The sequence below is a fragment of the Pongo abelii genome, chromosome 20, assembly GCF_028885655.2.
Source record: "Pongo abelii isolate AG06213 chromosome 20, NHGRI_mPonAbe1-v2.0_pri, whole genome shotgun sequence".
NCBI lineage: Eukaryota > Metazoa > Chordata > Mammalia > Primates > Hominidae > Pongo > Pongo abelii.
This window is the reverse complement of record NC_072005.2, coordinates 1,755,564-1,783,067: the sequence shown is the minus strand read 5'-3', so window position 1 is coordinate 1,783,067 and position 27,504 is coordinate 1,755,564. Positions and strand designations below refer to the sequence as shown.

The 27,504-nt window shown below is 54.8% G+C and overlaps 1 protein-coding gene across 1 annotated transcript in view; it reads left to right on the top strand.

Moving 5' to 3' along the window:
• Positions 1 to 25,012, top strand: part of BTBD2 (BTB domain containing 2) — a 30,492-nt gene extending 5,480 nt beyond the window's left edge. The window contains exons 2-9 of the mRNA XM_024236559.3: positions 13,005 to 13,124; positions 17,271 to 17,427; positions 19,638 to 19,743; positions 20,270 to 20,467; positions 22,709 to 22,901; positions 23,143 to 23,230; positions 23,413 to 23,559; positions 23,737 to 25,012. Coding sequence (XP_024092327.3) covers positions 13,005 to 13,124; positions 17,271 to 17,427; positions 19,638 to 19,743; positions 20,270 to 20,467; positions 22,709 to 22,901; positions 23,143 to 23,230; positions 23,413 to 23,559; positions 23,737 to 23,898 — 1,171 coding nt within the window. The 3' untranslated portion in view covers positions 23,899 to 25,012. The remainder of the gene's footprint in view (positions 1 to 13,004; positions 13,125 to 17,270; positions 17,428 to 19,637; positions 19,744 to 20,269; positions 20,468 to 22,708; positions 22,902 to 23,142; positions 23,231 to 23,412; positions 23,560 to 23,736) is intronic.
• The last annotated feature ends 2,492 nt before the right edge of the window (positions 25,013 to 27,504 follow it).

Below are 27,504 nucleotides of genomic sequence, written 5' to 3'. Positions count from 1 at the left end.
AAGTTAGTATCTAAAATATCTTTTTTTTTTTTTTTTTTTGAGATGGAGTCTCGCTGTGTCGCCCAGGCTGGAGTGCAGTGGTGTGATCTTGGCTCACTGCAAGCTCTACCTCCTGGGTTCATGTCATTCTCCTGCCTCAGCCTCCCGAGTAGCTGGGACTACAGGCGCCTGCCACCATGCCCAGCTAATTTTTTCTATTTTTAGTGGAAACGAGGTTTCACCGTGTTAGCCAGGATGGTCTCGATCTCCTGACCTCGTGATCTGCCCGCCTCAGTCTCCCAAAGTGCTGGGATTACAGGTGTGAACCACCGTGTGGGGCCTTTTTTTTTTTTTTTTTTTTTTTGAGATTGACTCTCGCCCTGTTGCTCAGGCTTGAGTGCAGTGGCGAGATGTCGGTTCACTGCCACCTATGCCTCCTGGATTCAAGTGATTCTGGTGCCTCAGCCTCCCGAGTAGCTGGGACTACAGGTGCCTGCCACCACACCCAGCTAATTTTTGTATTTTTAAGAGATGGTGTTTTGCCATGTTGGCCAGGCTGGTCTTGAACTCCTGACCTTAAGTGATCCACCCACCCCGGCCTCCCAAAGTGCTGGGAGTGCAAGCTGAGCCACTGCACCTGGCCTCCCCATTTTATTTTATTTTAATTTTTTTTTGAGACAGAATCTTGCTCTGTTGCCCAGGCTGGAGTAGTACAGTGGTGTGATCTCCACACGCTGCAGCCTTCGGCTCCCTGGCTCAAGTGATTCTCCTGTCTCAGCCTTCTGAGTAGCTGGAATTACAGGTGCACGCCACCATGCCCGGCTAATTTTTGTATTTTTAGTAGAGACAGTATTTCCGTCATGTTGCCCAGGGTGGTGGTGAACTCCTGAGCTCGGGTGATCCACCCACCTCGGCCTCCCAAAGTGCTGGGATTACAGGTGTGAGCCACCGTGCCCAGCCTAAAGTATCTTTATTCACTCTATCATGGAACTGTCAGCAATGTAGCGAGGTCTAGAAGTAGAACAATCTGTCTGGGCGCAGTGGCTCACGCCTGTCATCCCAGCACTTTGGGAGGCCCAGTCAGGCGGATCACGAGGTCAGGAATTTGAGACCAGCCTGGCCAACATGGTGAAACCCCGTCTCTACTAAAACAAAAAATTAGCCTGGTGTGGCGGTGGGCACCTGTAATCCTAGCTACTCGGGAGGCTGAGGCAGGAGAATTGCTCGAACCTGGGAGGCGGAGGTTGCAGTGAGCCGAGATCGCGCCACCCCACTCCAACCTGGGTGACAGACTGAGACTCCGCCTCAAAAAAGAAGAAAAAAAACACCACAAAAATTAGCCAGGCGTGGTGGCACGCGCCTGTAATCCCAGCTACTGGGGAGGCTGAGGCAGGATAGTCGTTTGAACCTGGGAGGCGGAGGTTGCAGTGAGCCAAGATTGTGCCACTGCACTTCGGCCTGGGCGACAAAGTGAGACTCTGTCTTGGAAAAAAAAGCAAAAAAACAGTATGTTCTGGGGTCTCCTATTTCATTGACTGCTTTGTGAGTCCTTGTTCCCATAACACATTGTTTGATGATTGCTATTTTATGGTATGTTTTGAGGACTGCTCACCAAATTCTTCCCAACTTTACTCTTTGTGAAGACTTTTCAGGCTGAGTGCAGTGGCTCACATCTGTAATCCCAGCACTTTGGGAGGCTGAGGTAGGAGGATCGCTTGATCTCAGGAGTTCGAGACCAGCCTGGCCAATATAGCGAAACCTCATTACTTGGACATGGTGGTGTGCGCCTTTGGTCCCTGCTACTCAGGAGGCTCAGGTAGGAGGATCACCTGAGCCTGAGAGGTTGCTGCTGCAGTAAGCTGTGATCCTACCACTGCACTCCAGTCTGGGTGATAGAGTGAGACTCTGTCTCTTAAAAAAAAAAAAAAAAAAAAAGAGCCGGGCACAGTGGCTCACGCCTGTAATCCCAGCACTTTGGGAGGCCGAGGCAGGCAGATCACCTGGTCAGGAGTTCGAGATCAGCTTGGCCAACATAGTGAAACTCCGTCTGTATTAAAAATACAAAAATTACCCAGGCATGGTGGCGTGTGCCTGCTACTTAAGAGGCTGAGGCAGGAGAATCGCTTAAACCTGGGTGGCAGAGGTTGTGGTGAGCTGAGATCGCACCACTGCGCTCCAGCTTGGGCAACACAGCAAGACTCCGCCTAAAAAAAAAGAAAACAAAAAAGACTGGGCGCAGTGGCTCACCCCTGTAATCCCAGCACTTTGGGAGGCGGAGGCAGGCGGATCACCTGAGGTCTGGAGTTTGAGAGCAGCCTGGCCAACACAGTGAAACCTTGTCTCTACTAAAAATACAAAATTAGCCAGGCGTGGTGGCAGGTGCCTGTAATCCCAGCTACTCGGGAGGCTGAGGCAGGAGAATTGCTTGAACCTGGGAGGTGGAGGTTGCAGTGAGCTGAGATCGCGCTGCTGCACTCCAGCCTGGGCAAAAAGAGTAAAATTCTGTCTCAAAAAAAAAGACTTTCTCAGCTGGTCTGACACATTTACTCTTCTGTAATCAGTCACCCACATCCACCCATCTGTCCACCCTACAGATACTCACTGAAATACAATCCTGGCTACAGGAGGTGAATATGACAGAAAAACATCTCCTTCCTTATGGAACTTATATTCTGTGTTTTATTTTATTATTATTATTTTTTGAGACAGAGTCTCACTCTGTTGCCCAGGCTGAAGTGCAGTGGCACGATCTTGGCTCACTGCAAAGCTCTGCTTCCCGGGTTCCAGCAGTTCTCCTGCCTCAGCCTCCCGAGTAGCTGGGGTTACAGGCGTGCACCACCACACCCGGCTAATTTTTGTATTTTTAGAGACAGGGTTTCGCCACGTTGGCCGGGCTGGTCTCGAACTCCTGACCTCAGGCGATCCTCAGCCTCCCAAAGTACTGGGATTACAAGCGTGAGCCACCGCCCCTGGCCTAAGGTGGGAAGATCTTTTGAAGGGAAGAGTTTGGTACCAGTGTGGGCAACATAGTGAGATCTTGCCTGTGTAAAACAAAACCAAAACAGATAAAAGACACAGGTGCCAGCAAATTCATGTGAAGGGTCAGATAGTAAATATTTTTGGCAGGCCATACTGTCTCAGTTGCAACTATTTAATTCTGCCATAGCAGCACAAAAAGCCGTAAATCAACAGCATATAACTGAGCAAGAATAGCTGTGTTCTAATAAAACTTTATTGGCCGGGTGCGGTGGTTTACACCTGTAATCCTGGCACTTTGGGAGGCCGAGGCAGGAGTATCACCTCAGGTCAGGAGTTCAAGACCAGCCTGGCCAACATGGTGATACTCCGTCTCTACTAAAAATACAAAAATTGGCCGAGTGCAGTGGCTCACACCTGTAATCCCAGCACTTTGGGAGGCCGAGGCAGGTGGATCATGAGGTCAGGAGTTCGAGACCAGCCTGGCCAAGATGGTGAAACCCCGTCTCTACTAAAAATACAAAAATCAGCTGGGTGTGGTGGCGGGTGCCTGTAATCCCAGCTACTCGGGAGGCTGAGGCAGGAGAATTGCTTGGACCTGGGCAGCAGAGGTTGCAGCGAGCTGAGATGGCACCACTGCACTCCAGCCTGGGCGACAGAGCGAGACTCTTGTCTCAGAAAAATAAAAAATAAAAAAATTAGCTGGGTGTGGTGGTGCGCACCTGTAATCCCAGCTACTCGGGAGGCTGAGGCAGGAGAATCGCTTGAATCTGGGAGGAGGAGGAGGTTGCAGTGAGCTGAGATAGTGCCAGTGCAGGCCAGCCTGGTCAACAAGAGTGAAACTCCGTCTCAGAAAAAAAAAACTTTATTTACAAAAACAAGTGGTGGGCCAGATTCACTCTAAGGCCCATAGTTTGCCAGCCCTGGCCTAATGATGCCTGATGATCTTGAGAATCAGTTCGTCAAGTGATAAAGGAATTTATCGAGGATTTTGGTCTTTCTAAGGACATAAAGTTGGGTGATTTTTTTTTTTTTTTTGAGACACAGTCTTGCTCTGTCGCCCAGGCTGGAGTGCAGTGGCGCGATCTCGGCTCACTGCAAGCTCTGCCTCCTGGGTTCACGCCATTCTCCTGCCTCAGCCTCCCGAGTAGCTGGCATGTTTACTTTTATCTGGTTTGAACTATTGCTTCCTGAAGCCTTATTAGGTTTAACAGTTTTTCTGTGGGTTCTGTGGTCTTGTGCTCTGCAGTGGAGTATCCTGTAGTAACCCAGATGGTTTGGAGCTGTGCTGTCCAATACTAGGCACTCATGTGGCCAGTACTGACTACAGATGTGGCCAGTGTGACCGAGGAGTTGAATGTTGAATCAGCTGAATTTGGATTTAGATTTAATTAGCCATGTGTGGCTAGTATTGACCCCTTGGACTCTGAGACTTTTTAAACATTAAAAAAAATTTTTTTTTCAGAGACAGGGTATCACTCTGTCACCCACACTGGAGTTCAGTGGCTCAATCATAGCTCACTGCAGCCTCCAGCTTCTGGGCTCAAACAGTCCTCCCACCTTAGCCTCCCAAGTAGCTGGGACTATAGACATGCACCACCATGCTCGGCTAATTTTTTTCTGTTTAGTAGAGATGGGGTCTTGCTGTGTTGCTCAGGCTGGTATTGAACTTGTGGGTTCAGGTGATCTTCCCAACTTGGCCTCCCAAAGCACTGGGATTACAGGTGTGAGCCACTGCTTCCAGCTAAAAAATAATTTTTTTTTTTGTTTGTTTTGTTTTTGAGACAGAGTTTTGCTCTTGTTCCCAGGCTGGAGTGCAGTGGTGCGATCTTGGCTCACTGCAACCTCTGCCTGCCGGGTTCAAGCAATTCTCCTGTCTCAGCCTCCTGAGTAGCTGGGATTACAGGCTCCGGCCACCACACCTAAGTTTTGTATTTTTAGTAGAGACGGGGTTTCATCCTATTGGTCAGGCTGGTCTCGAACTCCTGACCTCAGGTGATCCGCCCGCCTCGGCCTCCCAAAGTGCTGGGATTACAGGCATGAACCACTGCGCCTGGCTAAAAAATAATTTTAAAAATGAGCCAGGCATGGTGGTGCATGCCCTAGTCCCAGGTACTCAGGAGGCTGAGTTGGGAGGATCACCTGAGCCCAGGAAGTCAAGGCTGCAGTGAGCTGTGATCATAGCACTGCACCCCAGCCTGGGTGACAGAGTGAGACCCTGTCTCAAAGAAGAAGATGTTAAACATCAGGGTCATTCCACTCCGAGGCATTTATCTAAGAGGAGAATCAATGGCCTCACACAGTCTCATGCATGAATGCTCAGAGCAGCATGATTCACAGTAGCTCAAAACCGGAAAACCCGCAGACCAGCCAGTGAGTGTAGAAACAAACCGCGGTTCACAGATTCCATGGAATTTGGCAGTCAAAAGAATTCCTGGCTGGGTGCAGTGGCTCACGCCTGTAATCCCAGCACTTTGGGAGGCCAAGACAGGCGGATCACGAGGTCAGGAGATTGAGACCATCCTGGCTAACACGGTGAAACCCCATCTCTATTAAAAATACAAAAAAATTAGCCGGGCGTGGTGGTGGGCGCCTGCAGTCCCAGCTACTCAGGAGGCTGAGGCAGGAGAATCGCTTGAACTTGGGAGACAGGGGTTGCAGTGAACCCAGATGGCACCACTGCACTCCAGCCTGGGCGACAGAGCAAGACCCCATCTCAAAAAATAAAATAAAATTTTTTTTGTAGAGATGGGGTCTTTCTATGTCACCGAGGCTGGTCTCAAACTCCTGGGCTCAAGTGATCCTCCTGCCTCGGCCTCCCAAAGTCCTGGGATTACAGGCATTAGCCACCGCTCCTGGCCTGATTTTATTTTAGATTCGGGGGTGTATATGAAGGTTTGTTATGTGAACCCTGAATATCTGAGACAGGTCTCAGTCAATTTAGAAAGTTTTTTTTGCCTAGCTGGGCGTGGTGGCTCACGCCTGTAATCCCAGCACTTCGGGAGGCCGAGGCGGGCGGATCACCTGAGGTCAGGAGTTCGAGACCAGCCTGAACAACATGGAGAAACCCCGTCTCTACTAAAAATGCAAAATTAGTCGGGCGTGGTGATGCATGCCTGTAATCCCAGCTACTCGGGAGGCTGAGGCAGGAGAATTGCTTGCACCCAGGAGGCCGATTTTGTGGTGAGCTGAGATCATGCCATTGCACTCCAGCCTAGGCAACAAGAGTGAAACTCCGTCTCAAAAAAAAAAAAAAAAAGTTTATTTTGCCAACATTAAGGACGCGTGCCCGTGACACAGCCTCAGGAGGTCCTGACGGTATGTTCCCAAGGTTGTCAGGGCACAGGTTGGTTTTATACATGTTAGGGGGATATGAGACATCAATCAATATATGTAAAATGAACATTGGTTCAGTCCAGAAAGGGGGGAAACTCTTAGCGGGGAGGGGCTTCCAGGTCATAGGTAAGAAACAGACCATTGCATTGAGTTTCTGATGAGCCTTTCCAAAGGCAGCAATCAGATAACGCATTTATCTCAGTGAGCAGAGGGATGGCTGAGTTTTCTCTGTCCTTTGTCCACAAGGAATTTCCTTGTGGACAGATTGGGAGGGAGGTGTGTAGCTTTTTTATCTTAGTAGCTGTCTTTTTAAGGAATAGAACAGAAGGCTGGTTTGCCCTAAGCGGTTCCAGCTTGATTTTTCCTTTTGGCGTAGTGATTTTGGGGTCCAGAGATTCCTTTTTCTTTTCTTTTCTTTCTCTTTCTTTTTTTTTTTTCTTTGACGGAGTTTCGTTTTTGTTGCCCAGGCTGGAGTGCAATGGCATGATCTCGGCTCACCACAACCTCCTCCTCCCGGGTTCAAGCGATTCTTCTCCTGCCTCAGCCTCCCGAGTAGCTGGGATTACAGGCATGCATCACCACACCCGGCTAATTTTGTATTTTTAGTAGAGATGGGATTTCTCCGTGTTGGTCAGGCTGGTCTTGAACTCCCACCCTCATGTGATCACCTGCCTTGGCCTCCCATAGTGCTGGGATTACAGGTGTGAGCCACCGCACCTGGCGTTTTTTGTTTGTTTGTTTGAGACGGAGTCTTGCCCTGTCGCCCAGGTTCGAGTGCAATGATGCAGTCTTGGCTCACTGCAACCTCCACTTCCCGGGTTCAAGCAAGTCTCTTGCCTCAGCCTCCCGAGTAGCTGGGATTACAGGCGCACGCCACCATGCCTGGCTAATTTTTGTACTTTTTTAGCAGAGACGGGGTTTCACCATGTTGGCCAGGCTGGTCTTGAACTCCCGACCTTGTGATCTGTCTGCCTCAGCCTCCCAAAGTGCTGGGATTACAGGGGTGAGCCACTGCACCCAGCCTATGTGTGGCTAATTTTTAAACTTTTTGTAGAAAAACAGGCAAGGCAGAGTCTGGCTACATTGCTCAGGCTGATCATCTGCTCTTGGGCTAAAACGATGCTCCTGCCTTGGCCTCCCAAAGTGGCGTCTTTCTTTTGATGTTGACGTAGCCACTCCAGCTCTCATGGTTTCTGTTTGGATATAAAGGAAAATCTGTTTTTACTCCTCACAGGAGTTCTGGCACCATGTGTGGGTTTTCCACAGCAAGTGATTCCTCATCTTGTGGATACAAACTGGGCATACTACAATTTTTTTTTTTTTTTTTTTTTTTTTGAGACGGAGCCTTGCTCTGTCGCCCAGGCTGGAGTGCCGTGGCGCAATCTCGGCTCACTGCAAGCTCTGCCTCCTGGGTTCACACCATTCTCCTGCCTCAGCCTCCCGAGTAGCTGGGACTACAGGTGCCCGCCACCACGCCCGGCTAATTTTTTTTTTTTTTGGTATTTTTAGTAGAGACAGGGTTTCACCATGTTAGCCAGGATGGTCTCGATCTCCTGACCTCGTGATCCACCCGCCTCGGCCTCCCAAAGTGCTGGGATTACAGGCATGAGCCCCCGTGCCCGGCGGCATCCTACAATTTAACTCAACCCTCACACCCACCATCCAGAGTGAGCACAGACCCCACAGGTGGTCAGCTGAGCCCCGTGCCACCCATGTCAGATGCCTGTTGCAGGGGCGAGTCTCCAGGTGACCCACACTTCTCTGACTAAAATCAGGGGTCCCACATCTCCGTCCTTGAGCTTGATAATTAGCCATAAAAGCTCACAGAACTTCGAGAAATACAGTTACCAGTTTGCCTGTAATCACAGCGCTTTGGGCAGCTGAACTGGGAGGATCGCTTGAGCCCAGGCGTTTGAGACCAGCCTGGGCAACATAGCGAGACCCTGTCTGTACAAAACATTTAACAGCTGGGCATTGTGGCTTGTGTGTGTGTTCCCAGCTACTGGGAGGCTGAGGTGGGAGAATTGCTTGAGCCCAGGAGGTTGAGGCTGCAGTGAGCTATGAACGTGCCACTGCACTCTAGCCTGGGTGACAGTGAGACCACACCTGTAAAAACTAAAAATAAAAATGAAATAAAAATAAATGAAAGATTTAATAAAGGACATCTCTTCCAGGCGTGGGGGCTCACACCTGTAATCCCAGCACTTTGGGAGACGGAGGCGGGCGGATCATCTGACATCAGGAGTTCGAGACCACCCTGGCCAACATGGTGAAACCCCATCTCTACTAAAAAAATACACAAATTAGCCAGGCATGGTGGTGCTATGCCTGTAATCCCAGCTACTTGGGAGGCTGAGGCAGGAAGACTCACTGGAACTCGGGAGGTGGAGGTTGCAGTGAGCCAAGATTGCGCCACTGCACTCCAGTCTGGGCGGCAGAGCGAGACTCCATCTCAAAAAACAAAAACAACAAGGACATCTTGCAGCCAGATGAGGAGGTTCACATGTCCAGAGGGTATCGGAGCACCTGCACCTGTGTCCTGTGGGCTCAGGATGGCCACCCTTGTGGCACGTGGACAAAGTCACCAGCTTGGAAGCTCAGCCCTGTGGTTTAGGGCTCTTCATGGAGGTTCCATTGCGTAGATTAAATCACGGAATCATTGGCCCTTTGTGCACCATACAGTTCTTTCAGTCTTTAACCTGTTTTCTTTTGTTTTTGAGATGGAGTCTCACTCTTGCTGTCCAAGCTTGAGTGCAAATCTTGGCTCACTGCCATCTCTGCCTCCTGTTTTTTTTTTTTGTTTGTTTGTTTGTTTTTTTTTTTTTTGAGATGGAGTCTCAGCCTTGTAGCCCAGGCTGCAGTGCAGTGGCACGATCTCAGCTCACTGCGACCTCCGCCTCCAGGATTCAAGCAATTCTCCTGCCTCAGCCTCCTGAGTATCTGGGATTACAGGTGCCACCACGTCCAGCTAATATTTTGTATTTTTAGTAGAGATGGGGTTTCACCGTGTTAGCCAGGATGGTCTCGATCTCCTGACCTCGTGATCTGTCTGCCTTGGCCTCCCAAAGTGCTGGGATTACAGGTGTGAGCCACCGTGCCTGATGCCTCCTGGGTTTTAAGTGATTCTCCTGCCTCAGCCTCCTGAGTAGCTGGGACTACAGGTGTCCACCACCACACCTGACTAATTTTTGTATTTTTCATAGAGACAGGGTTTCACCATGTTGGCCAGGCTGATCTGGAACTCCTGATCTTAGGTGAGCCGCCCGCCTCAGCCTCCCAAAGTGCTGCGATGACAGGCTTGAGCCACTGTGCCTGTCCCCCACCCTACTTTTTGTCTCTCTGAATCTGAGGACTCTGGGGACCTCCTAGGAGTGGATCACACAGGATTTGTCCTTCTGTGCCTGGTGTCTCTCATAGAGCGCGACGTCCTCAAGGTGCATCTGCGCCGGGTCCTGCATCAGAGCCTCGTTCCTGTTTGTGGCTGGGTCGTGTTCCGGCGCGTGGGTGGTCGTGCCGTGTCTGTTGATGGACACTGGTTGTTTCCCCCGTTTGGAGTTGGGAATCGTGCTGCTGTGAGCAATTGTGGATGTGTTTTTGTGTGGCCATGTGTTCTCGATTTGTTTGGAAGGGGAAGGGGTTACAGATACATGAAGGGGGAACAGCCGGGAGTGGGGCTGGGGATTCACGGTGGGCAGAGGAGGCAGGAGCGGTGCCCAGGGGTCGGATCCTGAAGGCCCATGTGGGTGTCTCCAGCTTGGTGTTGGAGGAGCCCCTGCCGTGGAGACCGGCAGAGCTGCCTGGGGACCCGCCCATCTCAGAGGGGCTCCCTGATTCCAAACTGTGCATGGACGGCCCATGCCGGGCCCACTTTAGTGCCTCCTGCTTTCTGCTTTTGAACCCTCCTCAAAGGTTTTCCCCACAGGAGACCAAGATGCGTTTTTAAATCAAGAAAGAGAAGTCCCACGCACAGGTACTCTATTTCTGGAACATCATGTGGGAGGGAAGCGTTTGTCCTGGGGCACCGGCTGTGGGTGATGGTGGTGCGGGGCCCTGAGGCCTGGGCCCCTAAGGACGCGGCCAGGAGGGCAGATGGGCGGGCGGCAGTCCCAATGCCCACACACTGGGGGGTCAGACTCAGACTCAGTGGGTTCATCCTCTGCCAGTCCCAGAGCCGAGGACCATGGATCAAGGCATCCCAGGGCGGCCCTCCCTCTGGAGGCTCAAGGGAGGATCCTCCTGCCCCACCCAGCTTCTGGGGGCTCCAGACGTCCTTGGCCTGTGGCCGCGTTGCTTCAGTCCCTGCATCCGTCTCCATGCAGCCACCCACTCTGTTTTTTTTTTTGAGATGGAGTCTTGCTCTGTCACCCAAGCAGGAGGGCAATGGCATGATCTCGGCTCACTGCAACCTCCACCTCCCAGGTTCAAGCGATTCTCCTGCCTCAGCCTCCCGAGTAGATGGGATTACAGGCGCCCGCCACCATGCCCGGCTAATTTTTGTATTTTTATTAGAGACGGGGTTTCACCATGTTGGCCAGGCTGGTCTCCCAACTCCTGACCCCAGGTGATTTGCCTGCCTCGGCCTCCCAAAGTGGTGGGATTACAGGCGTGAGTCACCGCACCCGGCCTTTTTTTTTTTTTTTTTTTTTTTTTTGAGACAGTCTCTTGTTCTGTCACCCAGGCTGGAGTGCAGTGGTGCAATCCTGGCTCTCTGAAGCCTTGACCTCCTGGGCTCAAGTAGTCCTCCTGCCTCAGCCTCCTGAGTAGCTAGGACTGCAGTTGTTCACCACCATGCCTGGCTAATTTTCAATGTTTTTGTAGAGATGGGGTCTCACTACGTTGCCCAGGCTGGTCTCAAACTCCTGGGCTCAAGTGATCCTCCCGCCTTGGTCTCCTACATGCTGGGATGACAGGCGTGGGCCACCGTGCCCGGTCTGTTTCTCTTTCTTCCAAGGACACCAGCCACTGGTTAGGGCCAGCCTTCCCCGGCGCCTTCGTCCTGACTCGTGGCGTTAGCATGGGCCTATTTCCACCGAGCCTCCCACTCCGAGGTTCGGGGCGGATGTGGACGCTGTGGTCGGGACCCGTGTGGAAGCCACTGCGTTGGTTTCTGACCTGACTTTCGGGCGCACTCAAGCCCTGGGCTGGACCGGATGGGCTGAGGGCCTGGGGGCTGGGGGGAGCGTGTGGTGGGAGGAGAGCGAGGAGCTTCTCCTCGGAAGATGGGGGCTTTCCCGGGAGCTGTGTGGAGGTTGCCCAGCCAGGCCTGGAGGTTCAGCTGTGCAGGAGTGAGAAGCAGGACCCATCCGTGGGGAACCACCTGCAGCTCCGGAGCTTTCTGGGGAGGGAGCGGCTGTTGAGAGCCGGCACTTGCTGTGGTGGGAGGCTTGGAAGGGGACAGGTGGGGAAGAGGTGACGCAGGGACCGCAACGTCCTGGGGCAGGTGCTCCGCCGTGCGCAGGCCGAGCGTCTATGATCCCACTTCGCGAGCGTCTGTGAACCCGCCCCTCGAGTGTCTGTGCCCCTGCTGAGTGTCCGGGACCCCCATGCCGAGTGTCCATGATCTATGCTGTGTGCGCTCTCAGCCCCCTGGGAGGCCATCGTGGGAGCAGGCCCTGGGGACGGTACATGGACAGCATAGAGTGGCGTCTTGAGCCTGGGAGCCGTGGAGTCCTCCCCGCCCCATGCAGACCTGGCCAAACACGGGTTCATAGCCGGCTGTTGTGGAGGCTAAGGAGGCACCAGCAGCCTTTCTGTGCCCACCGCACCCTCCTCCCTGTTGCGATACGGAAGATCTGAGCCGCTGAGTGGGCCCCATAGGCAGCCTGTGCTCCACACGGGGCAGAACCCACAGCGTCCTCACAGCCACCGCTTTCCCAGCTGGGGCCACCCCTGGTGCTTCCTAACGCTCCTCCCACGCTCCTGCTGTTCCCTGGGCCTCCATGCCCTTCCCCATGGGTGTGGCAGCTCAGATGACCCCGCAGGGCTTCCCTGGGCCTTGTGTTCCCAACAGGACCATGCTCCTCTCTCTTCCCTCACTCAGTGGGGGCTGTTTGGCCATTTGGTCCTTGTCTGCCTCCCTCAGTGGGGCCAGGCCCTGTGCCTGTAGCTGACTCCCTCGGAAAGCGTGTGCCGATGAGGGAATGCGTGAGCAGGAAAGTGATAGAGAGTAGATGAGTGTGTGAATGAATGAGTGAATGAGACTAAGTGGATGAGTGCATGTGGGAATGAACGAATGTGTGTGTGTGTGAATGGGTGAATGAATGAATGCATGTGTCATAAATGAGCGAGTGAGTGCATGTGTATGAGTGAGTGAATGTACATGGAAATGAGTTAATGAATGAATATGTGAATGAATGAGCGAGTGAATGAACGCATGTGTGAATGAATGCATGCATGCATATGGGAATGAGTGAATGAGTGTGTGCCTGACGCCTGGAAGGAAAGAGGATGGTGAGGGCTGGCAGAGCGTGAGGCCCTGTGTGGCCCAGGGCATGGTCCTAGCCATGCCTGTCCTTGCCGTGGGTCCGTCTGCATCACTCTCCTGCTGTCCCAGGCCCCTTCCAGAAGCCTCTGCCATCGGGGGGCCTGGTACACGCCTGCTGGGGGCTGGCAGGGAGCCCTGGTGGGGTGGTCACCCAGGATACCAGGCAGGCTCTCCCTGCCGTGGGGTGGCAGCCACGGGGTTAACCAGGGCCTCCTCTCTCCCGTGCCAGGTTCGTGCTGGCCGTGGGCAGCGCCGTCTTTGATGCCATGTTCAACGGGGGAATGGCCACAACATCCACGGAGATCGAGCTGCCCGACGTGGAACCCGCTGCCTTCCTCGCACTGCTCAAGTAATGCTTCCGGATGCTTGCTGCTGGGGAGCTGGGCCCGGGGAGGGGGACCTCAGAGAATGTAGACCTTGTCTGACACCAGCTCAGAGGCCCTGGCTTGGTGGAGATTTCTAGAACGTTCCTGTGCAGTGAGGGGTTCCAGAGCCACCTTTTATTTTTCTTTTTGAGATGGAGTCTCACTCTGTTGCCCAGGCTGGAGTGCAGTGCTGTGATCTTGGCTCACTGCAACCTCAGTCTCCCAGGTTCAAGTGATTTTCCTGCCTCAACCTCTTAAGTAGCTGGGACTACAGGCTCGTGCCACCATGCCCGGCTATTTTTTTTGTATTTTTAGTAGAGACGGGGTTTCACTGTGTTAGTCAGGATGGTCTCGATCTGACATCATGATCCACCCACCTCAGCCTCCCAAAATGCTGGGATTAGAAGCCTGAGCCACCGTGCCCAGCCCAGAGGCACCCTTTTTATTTTATATTTTTTAGACGTAGTCTTGCTCTGTTGCCCAGGATGGAGTGCAGTGATTATATCTCAGCTCACTGAGACCTCTGCCTTCCTGGTTCAAGTGATTCTCCTGCCTCAGCCTCCTGAGTACCTGGGATTACAGGCGTTCACCACCACACCCAGCTCATTTTTGTGTTTTTCAGTAGAGACAGCGTTTCTCTATGTTGGCCAGGCTGGTCTCAAACTCCTGGCCTCAGGTGATCCGCCCGCCTCAGCCTCCCAAAATGCTGGGATTACAGGCATGAGCCACCGTGCCCAGCCAGTTCCCTGCTTTTCTTTTTCTTTTCTTTTCTTTTTTTGACAGAGTTTTGCTCTTGTTGCCCAAGCTGGAGTACACAAACAAAAATTAACAACGACAAAAAAAAAAAAAAAAAGGAAACATCAGTGAAAGAAATTTAAAAAGACACAAATAAATGGAAACACATCCCATGTCCATGGATTGAAGAGAATATTGTTAAGATGTCCACACAACCCACTGCAATCTGCAGTCAGTATAATCCTATCAGAATTACTGGTTTTTTGCAAAAATAGAAAAACTATCCTAGAATTCATATGGAATCCCAAGGGACCCTGAATAGCCACAACGATCTTGAAAAAGAACAAAGTTGGAGGGCTCATACTTTCTGATTTCAAAACTCACTACAAAGCTACAATCATCAAAACAGTGTGATACTGGCGTAAGGACAGAACGTGGGGACCAATGGAATGGAATAGAGAGCTCAGAAATAAATACCTTTGCACATAGGGTTAAATAATTTTTGCAAGGGTGCCAAGGCCATTCAACAGAAAAGAGAGTTTCACAAATAGCACAGGCACAACTAGAAATCCACATGCAGAAGAATGAAGTTAGACCCTTACCTTACTGTATATAAAAATTAACTCAAATAGATCAAAGTCCAGGCCGGGCATGGTGGCTCACGCCTGTAATCCCAGTACTTTGGGAGGCTGAGACGGGCGGATCAATTGATGAGGAGATTGAGACCATCCTGGCTAACATGGTGAAACCTCGTCTCTACTAAAAATACAAAAAATAAATAAAAAATAAAAAAATTAGCCGGGCATGGTGGCAGACACCCGTAGTCCCAGCTACTCGGGAGGCTGAGGCAGGAGAATGGCGTGAACCCGGGAGGTGGAGGTTGCAGGGAACCAAGATCATGCCACTGTACTCCAGCCTGGGCGACAGAGCGAGACTCTGTCTCGAAAAAAAAAAAAAAATAGATCAAAGTCCAAAATGTAAGACCTAGACCTGTAAAATCCTTAGAAGAATCCAAAGTGGCCAGGCGCGGTGACTCAGCCTGTAATCCCAGCACTTTGGGAGGCCGAGGTGGGTGGATCACGAGGTCAGGAGATCGAGACCATCCTGGCTAACACGGTGAAACCCCATCTCTACTAAAAATACAAAAAAATTAGCCGGGCATGGTGGCAGGCGCCTGTAGTCCCAGCTACTCGGGAGGCTGAGGCAGGAGAATGGTGTAAACCCAGGTGGCGGAGCTTGCAGTGAGCCGAGATTGCGCCACTGCACTCCAGCCTGGGCAACAGAGCAAGAATCTCTCTCAAAAAAAAAAAAAAAAGAATCCAAAGTATGGCTAGGCGCGGTGGCTCACACCTGTAATCCCAGCACTTTGGGAGGCTGAGGTGGGTGGATCACCTGAGGTCAGGAGTTCAAGACCAGCCTGGGCAACATGGCAAAACCCCATCTCTACAAACATACAAAAATTAGCTGGGCATGGTAGCAGGCACCTGTAACCCCAGCTACTCAGGAAGCTGAGGCAGGAGAATCACTTGAACCTGGGAGGTGGAGGTTTTAGTAAACCAAGATCGTGCCACTGCACTCCAGCTTGGGCGACAGAGCAAGACTCTGTCTCAACAACAACAAAGAAAAACCAGAATCAAATCTTCATGACATTGGATTTGACCATGATTACTTGGATATGACACCAAAGGCACAGGCAAGAAAAGAATAAACAAAGACATTGGACTTAGGGAAAATGTTTAAAATGTATACCTCAAAGGACAATACTGGCAGAGTGAAAATGCCACCCACGGGCTGGGAGAGAAAAAAATTATTTTTTTATTTTTTTTATTTTTTGAGATGGAGTAGCGCTCTGCCATCATGGCTGGAGTGCAGTGGCACGATCCTGGCTCACTGCAACCTCTGCCTCCCGGGTTCAAGTGATTCTCCTGCATCAGCCTCCCGAGTAGCTGGGACTACAGGCACGCGCCACCACGCCCGGCTAATTTTTGTATTTTTAGTAGAGACCGGGTTTCATCATGTTGTCCAGGATGGTCTCGATCTCCTGATCTCATGATCCGCCTGCCTCAGCCTCCCAAAGTGCTGGGAGTACAGGCCTGAGCCACAGTGCCCAGCCGAAAAAAAATGTGTTTAGAGACAGGATCTCACTATGCCCACACTGGTCTCCAACTCCTGGTCTCAGGCGGTCCTCTTGCCTCTGCCTCCCAAAGTGCTGGGATTACAGGTGTGAGCCACTGCTCCAGGCTGGAGACATTTTTTTATTTTTTATTTTTTATTTTTGAGATGGAGTCTCGCTCTGTCTCCCAGGCTTCAGTGCAGTGGTACGATCTTGGCTCACTGCAACCTCCGCCTCCTGGGTTCAAGTGATTCTTGTGCCTTAGCCTCCCAAGTAGCTGGGATTACAGGTGTCTGCCACCACACCTGGCTAATTTTTGTACTTTTAGTAGAGAGGGGGTTTTGCCATGTTGGCCAGGCTAGTCTCTAACTCCTGGCCTCAAGTGATCTGCCCGCCTCGGCCTCTCAAAGTGCTGGGATTACAGGCGTGAGCCACTGCACCCGGCCATGTGCTTCTTTTTTTTAATTTGAGAGGGATTCTCGGTCTGTCTCCAGACTGGAGTGCAGTGGCATGATCTCGGCTCACTGCAACCTCTGCCTCCCAGGTTCAAGCGATTCTCTTGCCTCAGCCTCCCGAGTAGCTGGGACTACAGGCGCCTGCCACCACGCCCAGCTAATTTTTGTATTTTTAGTAGAGACGGGGTTTCACCATGTTGGCCAGGCTGGTCTGGCACTTCTTGACCTCAGGCGATCTGCCTGCCTCAGCCTCCCAAAGTGCTGGGATTACAGGCGTGAACCACCAGGCCCGGCCTGTGCTTCTATTTTTGATCGGTCCAACTTCTGATCTGTATTCAGTGTGGTGTGGGCCACTCGCTGGCAGACGGTAATAGCGTCCATGATTATCCATGATCCTAATTTTGGGTTCTGTGATCCACCCAGAAGTGGTTGAGGTTTTCGGTGGTGCCCAAGGTAGGGAACCAAGAGTTCCTCATGGAAAAGGCCCCCAAGGAGGAGACACCCAGCTCCCAGTGCCCTCTACTTGGGCATCCCGGGTAGAACGAGACAGGCCGTGTAGACGCTTCTGGGTGTGTGCTGTGTAGATGGGTTCAGCCTCTTGCTCGTTTTCATGGGTGACCGCCTTGCCAAGTCGTGTCCCTATGTCAGAGGGCAACGAACAGGGGCTAATTCTGGAAGGTTCCTCGGGGAGCCTGATGTGGGGTGTTTGGGTCCTGCCAGCTCAAGGGCAGGTGGCCGTGTCTAACGGTCTGAGTGGTCCCCTGACGCTCTCCCCTGGGGACGGGCATGGCGATCCCACCTCATGGCCACCTGCGTTGCTTCTGCAGGTTTCTCTACTCGGACGAGGTGCAGATCGGCCCGGAGACGGTGATGACCACGCTATACACCGCCAAGAAGTACGCGGTGCCAGCGCTCGAGGCCCACTGCGTGGAGTTCCTGAAGAAGAACCTGCGGGCCGACAACGCCTTCATGCTGCTCACGCAGGTGGGCGGGGCCGGTACGAGGCGGGGGCGGGGCCAGGCCTGGCTGGAGGCGGGGCCAGGCCTGGCTGGAGGCGGGGCCAGGCCTGGCTGGAGGCGGGGCCGGGGGCGGGCCCAGGAGGCAGCAGGCTCCTGCCTGGTAGTAAAATGTGTTTTGGGCCGGGCGTGGTTGCTCACGCCTGTAATCCCCGCACTTTGGGAGGCTGAGGGGGGCAGATCACCTGAGGTCAGGCGTTCCAGACCAGCCTGGCCAACATGGGGAAATCCCATCTCTACTAAAAACACAAAAATGAGCCGGGCATGGTGGCACGCACCTGTAATTCCAGCTACTTGGGAGGCTGAGGCAGGAGAATTGCATGAACCCGGGAGGTGGAGGTTGTAGTGAGCCGAGATCGCGCCATTGCACTCCAGCCTGGGCGACAGAGCAAGACTCCACCTGAAGAAAAAAATGTGTTTTGGACTTTTCCGTGATACTTTAAAAAATTATTGGCAGGGTGCAGTGGCTCACGCCTGTAACCCCAGCACTTTGGGAGGCCAAGGAGGGAGGACTGCTTGAGGCCCGGAGTTCTAGACCAGCCTAGGCAACATAGAGAGACCCCGTTTCTACAAAAAATAAAAAGATTCAGGCCGGGCACTGTGGTTCATGCCTGTAATCCCAGCATTTTGGGAGGCTGAGACAGGCAGATCACCAGAGGTCAGGAGTTTGAGACCAGCCTGGCCAACATGGTGAAACTCCATCTCTACTAAAAAAAAAAAAATTCATAAATTAGCCAAGCACGGTGGTGCGTGTCTGTAATCTCAGCTACTTGGGGGACCAAAGCAGGAAGATTGCCTGAGCCCAGGAGGTTGAGGCTGCAGTGAGCGGAGATGGCGCCACTGCACTCCAGCCTGAGTGACAAGAGTGAGACCCTGTCTCTAAAAAAAAGTAAAATAATTTTTTTTTTTTTTTTGAGACGGGGTTTCTCTTGTTGCCCAGGCTGGAGTGCAATGGCACGATCTCAGCTCACTGCAACCTCCGCCTCCAGTGTTCAAGCGATTCTCCTGCCTCAGCCTCCAGAGTAGCTGGGATTACAGGCCCCCACCACCACGCCTGGCTAAAAAAAAAGAAAAAAAAAACCAAGAGAGAACTTTCCCTCTCTCTCTAAGGAAATGTCAGGTAGACAGAGCAGGGCCAGGGATCTCAGGGGACCCCAGTTGGGCTCTGTGCAGCCCAAAGGGTGGGGGCTGGGGAGGTCGTGCAGGCCAGGGAGGCTGAGAGGAGGACGTGGGGCCAGGACGGGTGGACGGCCGCTTGGGAGCTGTGAGCTCCTGATCGGGGGTGGAGGGTGGCCAGAGGGGACAGCGGCACTGGGTCCTCCAATGGGCTTTGCGGGTCCAGTATCCTGGAAAACACCCAGAACCTTCTGCCCCTCCATCCTGGCAGGTCAGATGCAGGGGATCCCGGACTCCCAGAGGGAGGGGTTTCTTCTCCGGGTCATCTGGTCGCCTTGCCGGAGAGGCCTCTGTCTGACCTGAGAGGAGGCTGGAGCTCACTCCCCGGGCTTCATCTTGTGGCCGCCTCAGCCTCTCTGCCCCTCAAACCACTACGAACCCACTTGAGAGGTGTCCTCGGGAGGATGCCTGCAGGAAGGCCTGCCCGGGTCCCTGCTGGCATAGGCCCTTCCAGTACCTTCCACTAACTAAGCCTCTGTTTCCCTAAGAGCACAGGCGACCTCCAGCTCTGTCACCTGACTGTCAGAAGTCATGTCTGCTGTGTGTCTTGGGATGGAGCTGCCGGGGACATGGCCCCTCCCACCACAAGTGGCCAAGGGCATGTTGTGGTCGGGAAGCTTCACCGGTCAACCCCGGCCACCTCACCTCTGCCTGCCACTCGGGGCCCTGGGCCCTGCTGCCCCCCTGAATGCAGCTGCAGCGCCTCTTTTGCCTAAAGCAGCAGGCCCTGCCGACAGGGACCTGAGCATCTTTTTCTTCCTTCCTTGGCCTCTGAGGTCCTAAGAGGGAACTCCCCAACTCTCCCGCCACAGTCAGCGGTCACAGGGGGGTCTCTGGGCCCACGACAGGGCCGACCTGGTGGCTGAGACCCTGGTGGCTCCTGGCCACGCTCAGGAAGGCCCGTGTGGTCAGGGCTGCATTTGAGCTAGCTCCGCACTGGGGATCTGCCGAGGGCTGGGTGCTGATGTGCCCCCCGCGCCCCCCGTCGATGTCTCTTGCCAGGCGCGACTCTTCGATGAACCACAGCTGGCCAGCCTGTGCCTGGAGAACATCGACAAAAACACGGCAGACGCCATCACCGCTGAGGGCTTCACCGACATTGACCTGGGTAAGGGCCCAGGAGCCCAGGTGTGGGAATCCCAGCGGGGCCTCGGCAGGAGGGTCCGGGGATTGACAGTGAGAGCTTTGGGCCTGGGGGTTCCCTGGGGAAGCTGCACAGGTGAGCTGGGGCCTCACTACTTGCAGCGGGTCAGGAGCTTGGGCCCCAGCACAGCCCCAGGGGAGTCTGGGGCCTTGGCTAGGAGGCCACAGGCCAGACCCCACCATCCCAGCTGATGGTGACCATCTCGTTCTCCGATAGTCCATGGTTTTGACTTTGCTGTTGAACAGCTTTTGTCAAAGCTACTCAAGTCTGTCCTTGTGGCTTAAAAGCAACCACAGCCTAGGAAAATGAAGGGGTATGGTCTTGTGTTGATAAAGCTTTATTTATAAACACAAGCACAGGGCCAGGTTTGGGCCACGGGCCGTAGTTGCCAGCCCAGCTTTAACTGCTGGTCCTCACGTTAGTCTCACTGCCTCCTGCAGGGTGGGCACACGGGTGTCGTGTTCACGCAGCCCCTTCCTCCACCCCGCAGACACGCTGGTGGCTGTCCTGGAGCGCGACACACTGGGCATCCGTGAGGTGCGGCTGTTCAATGCCGTTGTCCGCTGGTCCGAGGCCGAGTGTCAGCGGCAGCAGCTGCAGGTGACGCCAGAGAACAGGCGGAAGGTTCTGGGCAAGGCCCTGGGCCTCATTCGCTTCCCACTCATGACCATCGAGGAGTTCGCTGCAGGTAACAGAGCTCAGGGGCCCAGGGGCTGGCTTGGGAGGGGAGTGGCACACAGGTGGGCATCTGGGTACCGAGGATAGTGCCCCCGAGTTCACTGCGGAAAGCCTGGCAGATACCTGGAGCGTAAAAAGATGGGAAGAAACCTGGCTTGTGAGGGCGCATCCACAGGGCCATCTGTTAGCCCCGGCCCTGCTCTGTCCCCACCGTGCGCATTGCCAGACCCCGCCTCTCGTGTCTGTCCAGCTGTTTTGGTGGCATCTCCCCAGGAGGGAAGGGAGTCCCCGTCTCGGGCTCTTGTGCTACCTGCTGGTGCAGGTATCAGTGTCCGTGATGAGCCCAGGAAGGCTCTGACATGGCCGGGGTGGCTGTCATGCGCCCATGAGTGGGCCTTGGGGTCCCCTGCTGCAGGGCCTGGGCTGCGGGGTGACGTGAGGGGCAGCCCTAACGATGCCTCCTGCCCTCATGTGGCTGCTCACTTCCTGACGCCGTCCAGCTCTGGAGCAAAACAGGCCTGGAACTTTCCAGAAGGGGCTAGGACAGAGCCCTGTGGCTGGTACACACTTGCCGTCTGGCCTTCCCCAGGTCCACGCGGCCCCTACTCTTGCTTAGCTGAAGGTCGCCAGATTTAGCAACAGGGTCTCACTCTGTCGCCCAGGCTGAGTGCAGTGGTGCAGTCACAGCTTACTGCAGCCTCGACCTCCTGGGCTCAAGTGATCCTCCTGCTTCAGACTCCGGAGTAGCTGGGATCGCAGGTGCCACCACCACACAAGGCTTATATTTGTATTTTTTGTAGGGACAGGGTCTTGCTATGTTACCCGGGCTGGTCATGAACTGGGCTCCAGCCATCCTCCCATCTCGGCCTCACAAAGTGCTGGGATTATGGACATGGGCCACCGAGCCTGGCTAGATATATACTTTTTAAAAATACAATTGTTGATCAGCTGGGGGTGGTGGTGCCTGCCTGTAATCCCAGCTACCCGGGAGGCTGAGGCAGGAGAATCGCTTGAACCCAGGAGGCGGAGGTTGTGGTGAGCCGAGATCGCGCCACTGCACTCCAGCCTGGGCAACAAGAGTGAAACTCCGTCTCAAAAAAAAAATAAATAAAATAAAATAATAATTGTTGGCCAGGCTGGGTCACTCACTCCTGTAATCCCAGCACTTTGGGAGGCCAAGATGGGGGGAGCACTTGAGGTCAGGAGTTCGAGACCAGCCTGACCAACAGGGTGAAACCCCGTCTTTACTAAAAATACAAAATTAGCTGGGCATGGTGGCGCATGCCTGTAAACCCAGCTATGCGGGAGGCTGAGGCAGGAGAATTGCTTGAACCCTGGAGACGGATGTTGTGAGCCGAGATTACGCCACTGCACTCTAGCCTGGGGGACAAGAGCAAAACTCAGTCTCAAAAAAAAAAAAAATTGTTAACATTGTTTATTGAGTTTTGATACTCAGTCTTCTGATTCACTTAACCCCTAACGGTCTGTTTCTCACCAGTTACTAAACTGTGTCTGCATTGGGCTGGCCTGCAGCTGAGCGATGCAGAATTGAGCCCACCTTGGTTGATGAGTGATTAGGTTTCAGGCGGGCAGGGCTGCTCTCATTAGAGCGGAGGTGCTCACCGTGTCCCGGCACTTCTGGGGGTGGATGGTGGACCCCCAATTCTGTCCCTCCCGGCCACCCCTCCCTACCCAGAGCCCCTTCACATCCCTTGCACAGCCCCTCCGCCTGTCACATCTCTGCACCGGGATTAAGAGCCTGGCTCTTGGAGCCTGCCTGGGGTCTGCTAGCCATCACCCCTGGGGTGATGCTTGGGAAGGTGGCTGCCTAGGGCCTACTGTGGAGAGGAACCCCCAGGCTGCTTCTAGAAGCCAGGGCTGCAGCCTGGAGGGTACAGGCCTAGCGGGGAGCTGCAGTGACCCCTCCCAGCTAATGGCCCTGAGAGAACAGGCAGCGGAGCCCCCCCACCCCCAGTGAAGTGACGGGTGGTCCCTACAGTGGGGCCAGACCCTGAGGCATCGCCCCTGAGTGAGCGTATCTGTCAGCCTCTGGCCTGTGCCCTAGGACCTCCCCGAAAGCCCAGGCAGTAGGGGCCATGGCTGGTGGCTAGTCCCCCGGGGAGGGGCTGCCCAGGTCCCTGCACCTTGAAAGTCCGACACAGACATCTTAGGGGGAAGGAGCGTGTCCTCCCAGGCACTCGGGGTCCCGGGGTGCAGCCCGGCCCTCCCCAACACCCTCCCTGTGCCGCAGGCCCCGCACAGTCGGGCATCCTGGTGGACCGCGAGGTGGTCAGCCTCTTCCTGCACTTCACCGTCAACCCCAAGCCACGAGTGGAGTTCATTGACCGGCCCCGCTGCTGCCTGCGTGGGAAGGAGTGCAGCATCAACCGCTTCCAGCAGGTGGAGAGTCGCTGGGGCTACAGCGGGACCAGTGACCGCATTAGGTGGGGCTTGGGGTGCAGGTGGGGGGGTCCGGGCATGGGGGTGGAGGACTCGGGGATGATGGAGATGGGGGGGCAGGCATGGGGGTCGAGGACTCAGGGATGATGAAGACGGGGGAGGGCAGGCATGGGGGTGGAGGACTCAGGGATGATGGGGGGGGCCGGGCATGGGGGTGGGCTCGCCCCAGCTCACCTTAGGCTGTCCCTGGGTATCCACACGGCCGCCTGTCATCTGCCATGGCAGGTTCTCAGTCAACAAGCGCATCTTCGTGGTGGGATTTGGGCTGTATGGATCCATCCACGGGCCCACCGACTACCAAGTGAACATCCAGGTACCAGCCCCAAGCCTCATCCCCAGGCCCCACTCAGGCCCATGTCCTCTCCCCACCTCCATGGAACCCTGGCCGAACCCCCGGCCCTGGTCCCTGTGCTGCCCCCACCGTGGGCAGGTGGGCTGGGCCTCGAGGGGTCCCCGTCGGCCCTCCCCAGGCCTGAGCCTCCCACCTCCCCACAGATTATCCACACCGATAGCAACACCGTCCTGGGCCAGAATGACACGGGCTTCAGCTGCGACGGCTCAGCCAGCACCTTCCGCGTCATGTTCAAAGAGCCGGTGGAGGTGCTGCCCAACGTCAACTACACGGCCTGCGCCACGCTCAAGGTGCGCCGCCGGGGACGGAGGTCCCTCCGTGGGAGTCTCTGACCCATCCTGAAGCCACCAGGGCACAGCACTCTCCGGAGGCAGCCACCCTGGCCCGGTCGGGGGCCTTGCCCTGTCCACACCTGGGGCATCCCAGCCTGGTGGTCCTTGACCTCACTGTACCCGTATCCCCTACAGGGCCCAGACTCCCACTACGGCACCAAAGGCCTGCGCAAGGTGACACACGAGTCACCCACCACGGGCGCCAAGACCTGCTTCACCTTTTGCTACGCGGCTGGGAACAACAATGGCACATCCGTGGAGGACGGCCAGATCCCCGAGGTCATTTTCTATACCTAGGCTGCCTGACACCGACACCGCCCTCCCTCTGTGGGGAAGGCTGGGGCCCCGAGGTCATATTCTACACCTGGGTCACCCGACACCGCCCTCCCTCCGTGGGGACAGCCGCAGCCCCAGGCCATCATCCGCTGCTGGGGCCCCCCCCCCGGCCACGCGGTGCCAGGCCCAGTGTCCCCCCCGGGCCATCTGTCCACTCCACGCCACCTTTGTCAGCATCAGGAAGGGGTTGCCCTGTGTTCACGAGCGCGGCTGCTGGATCAGGGCAGCCGGGGAGGTGGCCGGGCCAGTGGCCAGGCCCTGTGGAGACAATCCCTCAGGACTGGGGACAGGGCTGTGCCGGCCTGGGCCAGGGCCCACGGACCCGCAGCTCAGGGCACCTGCCACGTCATCTGACGGCGGTGTGCGTTCCCCGCGTCTCTTCACTGCACATTGCAATGCATTTGCGATTCCCACGTCTCTGCTAGGAGCCAGCCTGGGTGGCGCCGCTCCCAGAGCCGTGGCTACCAGACCTTGCGTTCCTTTTGTTCCTGTCCATTTATCGGGACACGGGCCCCACCTGTCACGTGCCCGAGGCCACCCAAGCCCAGCCTGCGGGGCGTTCCCACTGCCTGGGTGCCGGCTTGAGTTCTGCGTGTGTGGGATTCAGTGTGGGGACGGCCCCTGCCGGATAGGCCTTGCCCTGGCCCAGGTGGTGAGCGGTTTGCAGTGTCTGTTCTCATCCACCTGATGGGCCCAGATAAGGGCCCCCACTGTCCAGCCTCCCTGGACGGCCCCCGCGGTCCCTGCAGCCCAAGATGGGACTCAGACCCTGCGCCCCAGAGCTCCCCTGCCGCAGAATGGGGCCCCAGCCGGCCCCGACCGGGTCCAGGAGCAGTGCTTGCCTGTACATACTGTTGCCCTAGCCCGCCTGGTGCCGCGGGAGCCACCCCCAGGTGCTGGGGGGCATAGCCCCTCCCCACCCCGGCCACGCCCCCACCTGCCCCGCGTGTTTCTGCCTTGTGACTCCTGGAACCTGCGTCCTCCCCAAAGCCATGGGAGGGGTGTCCTCCTCAGACCACGCCCCTAGATGATTTTTTTTAAATAAACAAACAAACGCACCTGCCCTGAGCGCACACTGCTTCGCTCCCCTTCACTCTCTGCCCTGTCGTCTGGGCTGTAGTGGGTGAGGGGCGTCGTGCGCCGAGAGGGGCCCTGAACCCCGGGTCTGGTTCGCCAGTGCTGCGAGACCCTCCTGAAGTACCCACGGCCCACACTTAAGCCCGGGAGGTCGAGACTGTAGTGAGCGGTGATTACACCACTGCCTTCCCGCCTGGGCAAGAGCAAGACCCTGACTCAACACCTCCCCCCAAACCCAAATTCAATGGACGTGTGTGCTGATTTACCCGTGGGGAGGCCCTGCTGGCTGCTGGGGGACCGTGGATGTGAGGGATGGAGAGAAAGCAGGGAGTGCCCAGTTCTGGCCTCAATGGCCAGAGGAGTCAAGCTGTTGGCTGCTGCCTCAGGAGCACACGTGCAGGGCAAGACATCAAGAAATCCGGCAGCAAGGCTGCGTGGTGGCTCACACCTGTCATCCCAGCAATTTGGGAGGCCAAGGCAGGCGGATCACCTGAGGTCACGAGTTCAGGACCAACCTGGCCCACATGGTGAAACCCCATCTCTACTAAAAACACAAAAATTAGCCAGGTATGGTGCCACGCACCTGTAATCCCAGCTACTTGGGAGGCTGACGCAGGAGAATCGCTTGAACCTGGGAGATGGAGGTTGCAGTGAGCCGAGATGGTGCCATTGCACTCTAGCCTGGGCAAGAAAGCAAGACTCCGTCTAAAAAAAAAAAAAAAAAGCCAGCAGCAAACAGTTGCCAGGAGGCTGAAGGCTGAGCAGATCTACACAGTGTGCGGTGCTGGGAGCAGGCAATGGAGATGGAGGCTGGCGGGGTAGGGGGCATTGCTGAACACCCTGGGGGCCAGGCGTGGTGACTCACACCTGCAATCCCAGCACTTTGGCAGGCTGAGGCAGGACTGCTTGGGGCCAGGAGTTCGAGACCAGCCTGGGCAACACAGCAAGACCCCACCTCTAAAAAAATACATATTAAAAGGAAACGCCTTGGGCTTTTAATGAAGACACCAGAAGGGCCACCCACCAGGAACTAGGGCAACACTCCTGGGGGAGGACAGAACAGAAGCCCTCATCACTCTAAAACAAAACCCTGGTAGGGTCTCACTGGGCTGCTGTTACACTAGACCCTGCCAAAAGAAAACAGCCCCGTAAAGACACATCAGCACCAGCTTCCACCATCTGTCATTTACAACGTCCAGCATCCATTCAAAAATGACAGGCTGGGCGTGGTGGCTCACGCCTGCAATCCCAGAACTTTGGGAGGCCGAGGCAGGTGGATCATCTGAGGTCAGGAGTTCGAGACCAGCCTGGCCAACATGGTGAAACCCTGTCTCCACTAAAAATACAAAAATTAGCAGGGCGTGATGGCGTGCGCCTGTAATTCCAGCTACTTGGGAGGCTGAGGCAGGAGAATCACTTGAACCTGGGAGGCAGAGGTTGCAGTGAGCCACGATTGTGTCACTGCACTCCAGCCCAGGGAGACACAGCAAGACTCTGTCTCAAAAAAAAAAAAAAAAAAGCCAGGTATAGTGGCTCATGCCTGTAATCCCAGCACTTTGGGAGGCTGAGGCAGGCAGATCACGAGGTCAGGAGATCAAGACCATCCTGGGTAACATGATGAAACCCCGTCTCTACTAAAAAAAGCCGGGTGTGGTGGCGGGTGCCTGTGGTCCCAGCTACTTGGGAGGCTGAGGCAGGAGAATGGCGTGAACCCGGGAGGCGGAGCTTGCCAGTGAGCCGAGATCTCGCCACTGCACTCCAGGCCTGGGCAACAGAGCAAGACTCTGTCTCAACAAACAAACAAACAAACAAAAACATGGAAGGTGAAGCACAGTGACTAAAAACAATGGAAAAACAGAACAAATCGAGATACGTGACACAGCCAAAGGGTCGAACGTATGTGTAAGTGGAGTCCCAGAAGGAGAGGAGAGAGAGAATGAGACTCAAGCTATATGACAGCCAAGAATTTTCCAAAATGAATGAAAGACATTGACCCACTTTTTTTTTTTTTTTTTTGAGATGGAGTCTCTCGCCCAGGCTGGTGTGCAGTGGCACGATCTTGGCTCACTGCAAGCTCCGCCTCCTGGGTTCACACCATTCTCCTGCCTCAGCCTCCCGAGGAGCTGGGACTACAGGCACCTGCCACCATGCCCGGCTAATTTTTTGTATTTTTAGTAGAGACGGGGTTTCACCGTGTTAGCCAGGATGGTCTTGATCTCCTGACCTTGTGATACCCCCGCCTCGGCCTCCCAAAGTGCTGGGATTACAGGCGTGAGCCACCGTGCCCGGCCAACAAAAACATTTTAAAAACTTTGTCAGCGGAGCACAGTGGCTCACGCCTGTAATCCCAAGCACTTCTGGAGGCCGAGGTGGGTGGATCACTTGAGGTCAGGAGTTCGAGACCAGCCTGGCCAACACGGTGAAACCCCGACTCTACTAAAAATACAAAAATTATCCAGGTGTGGTGGCACACGCTTGTAATCCCAGCTG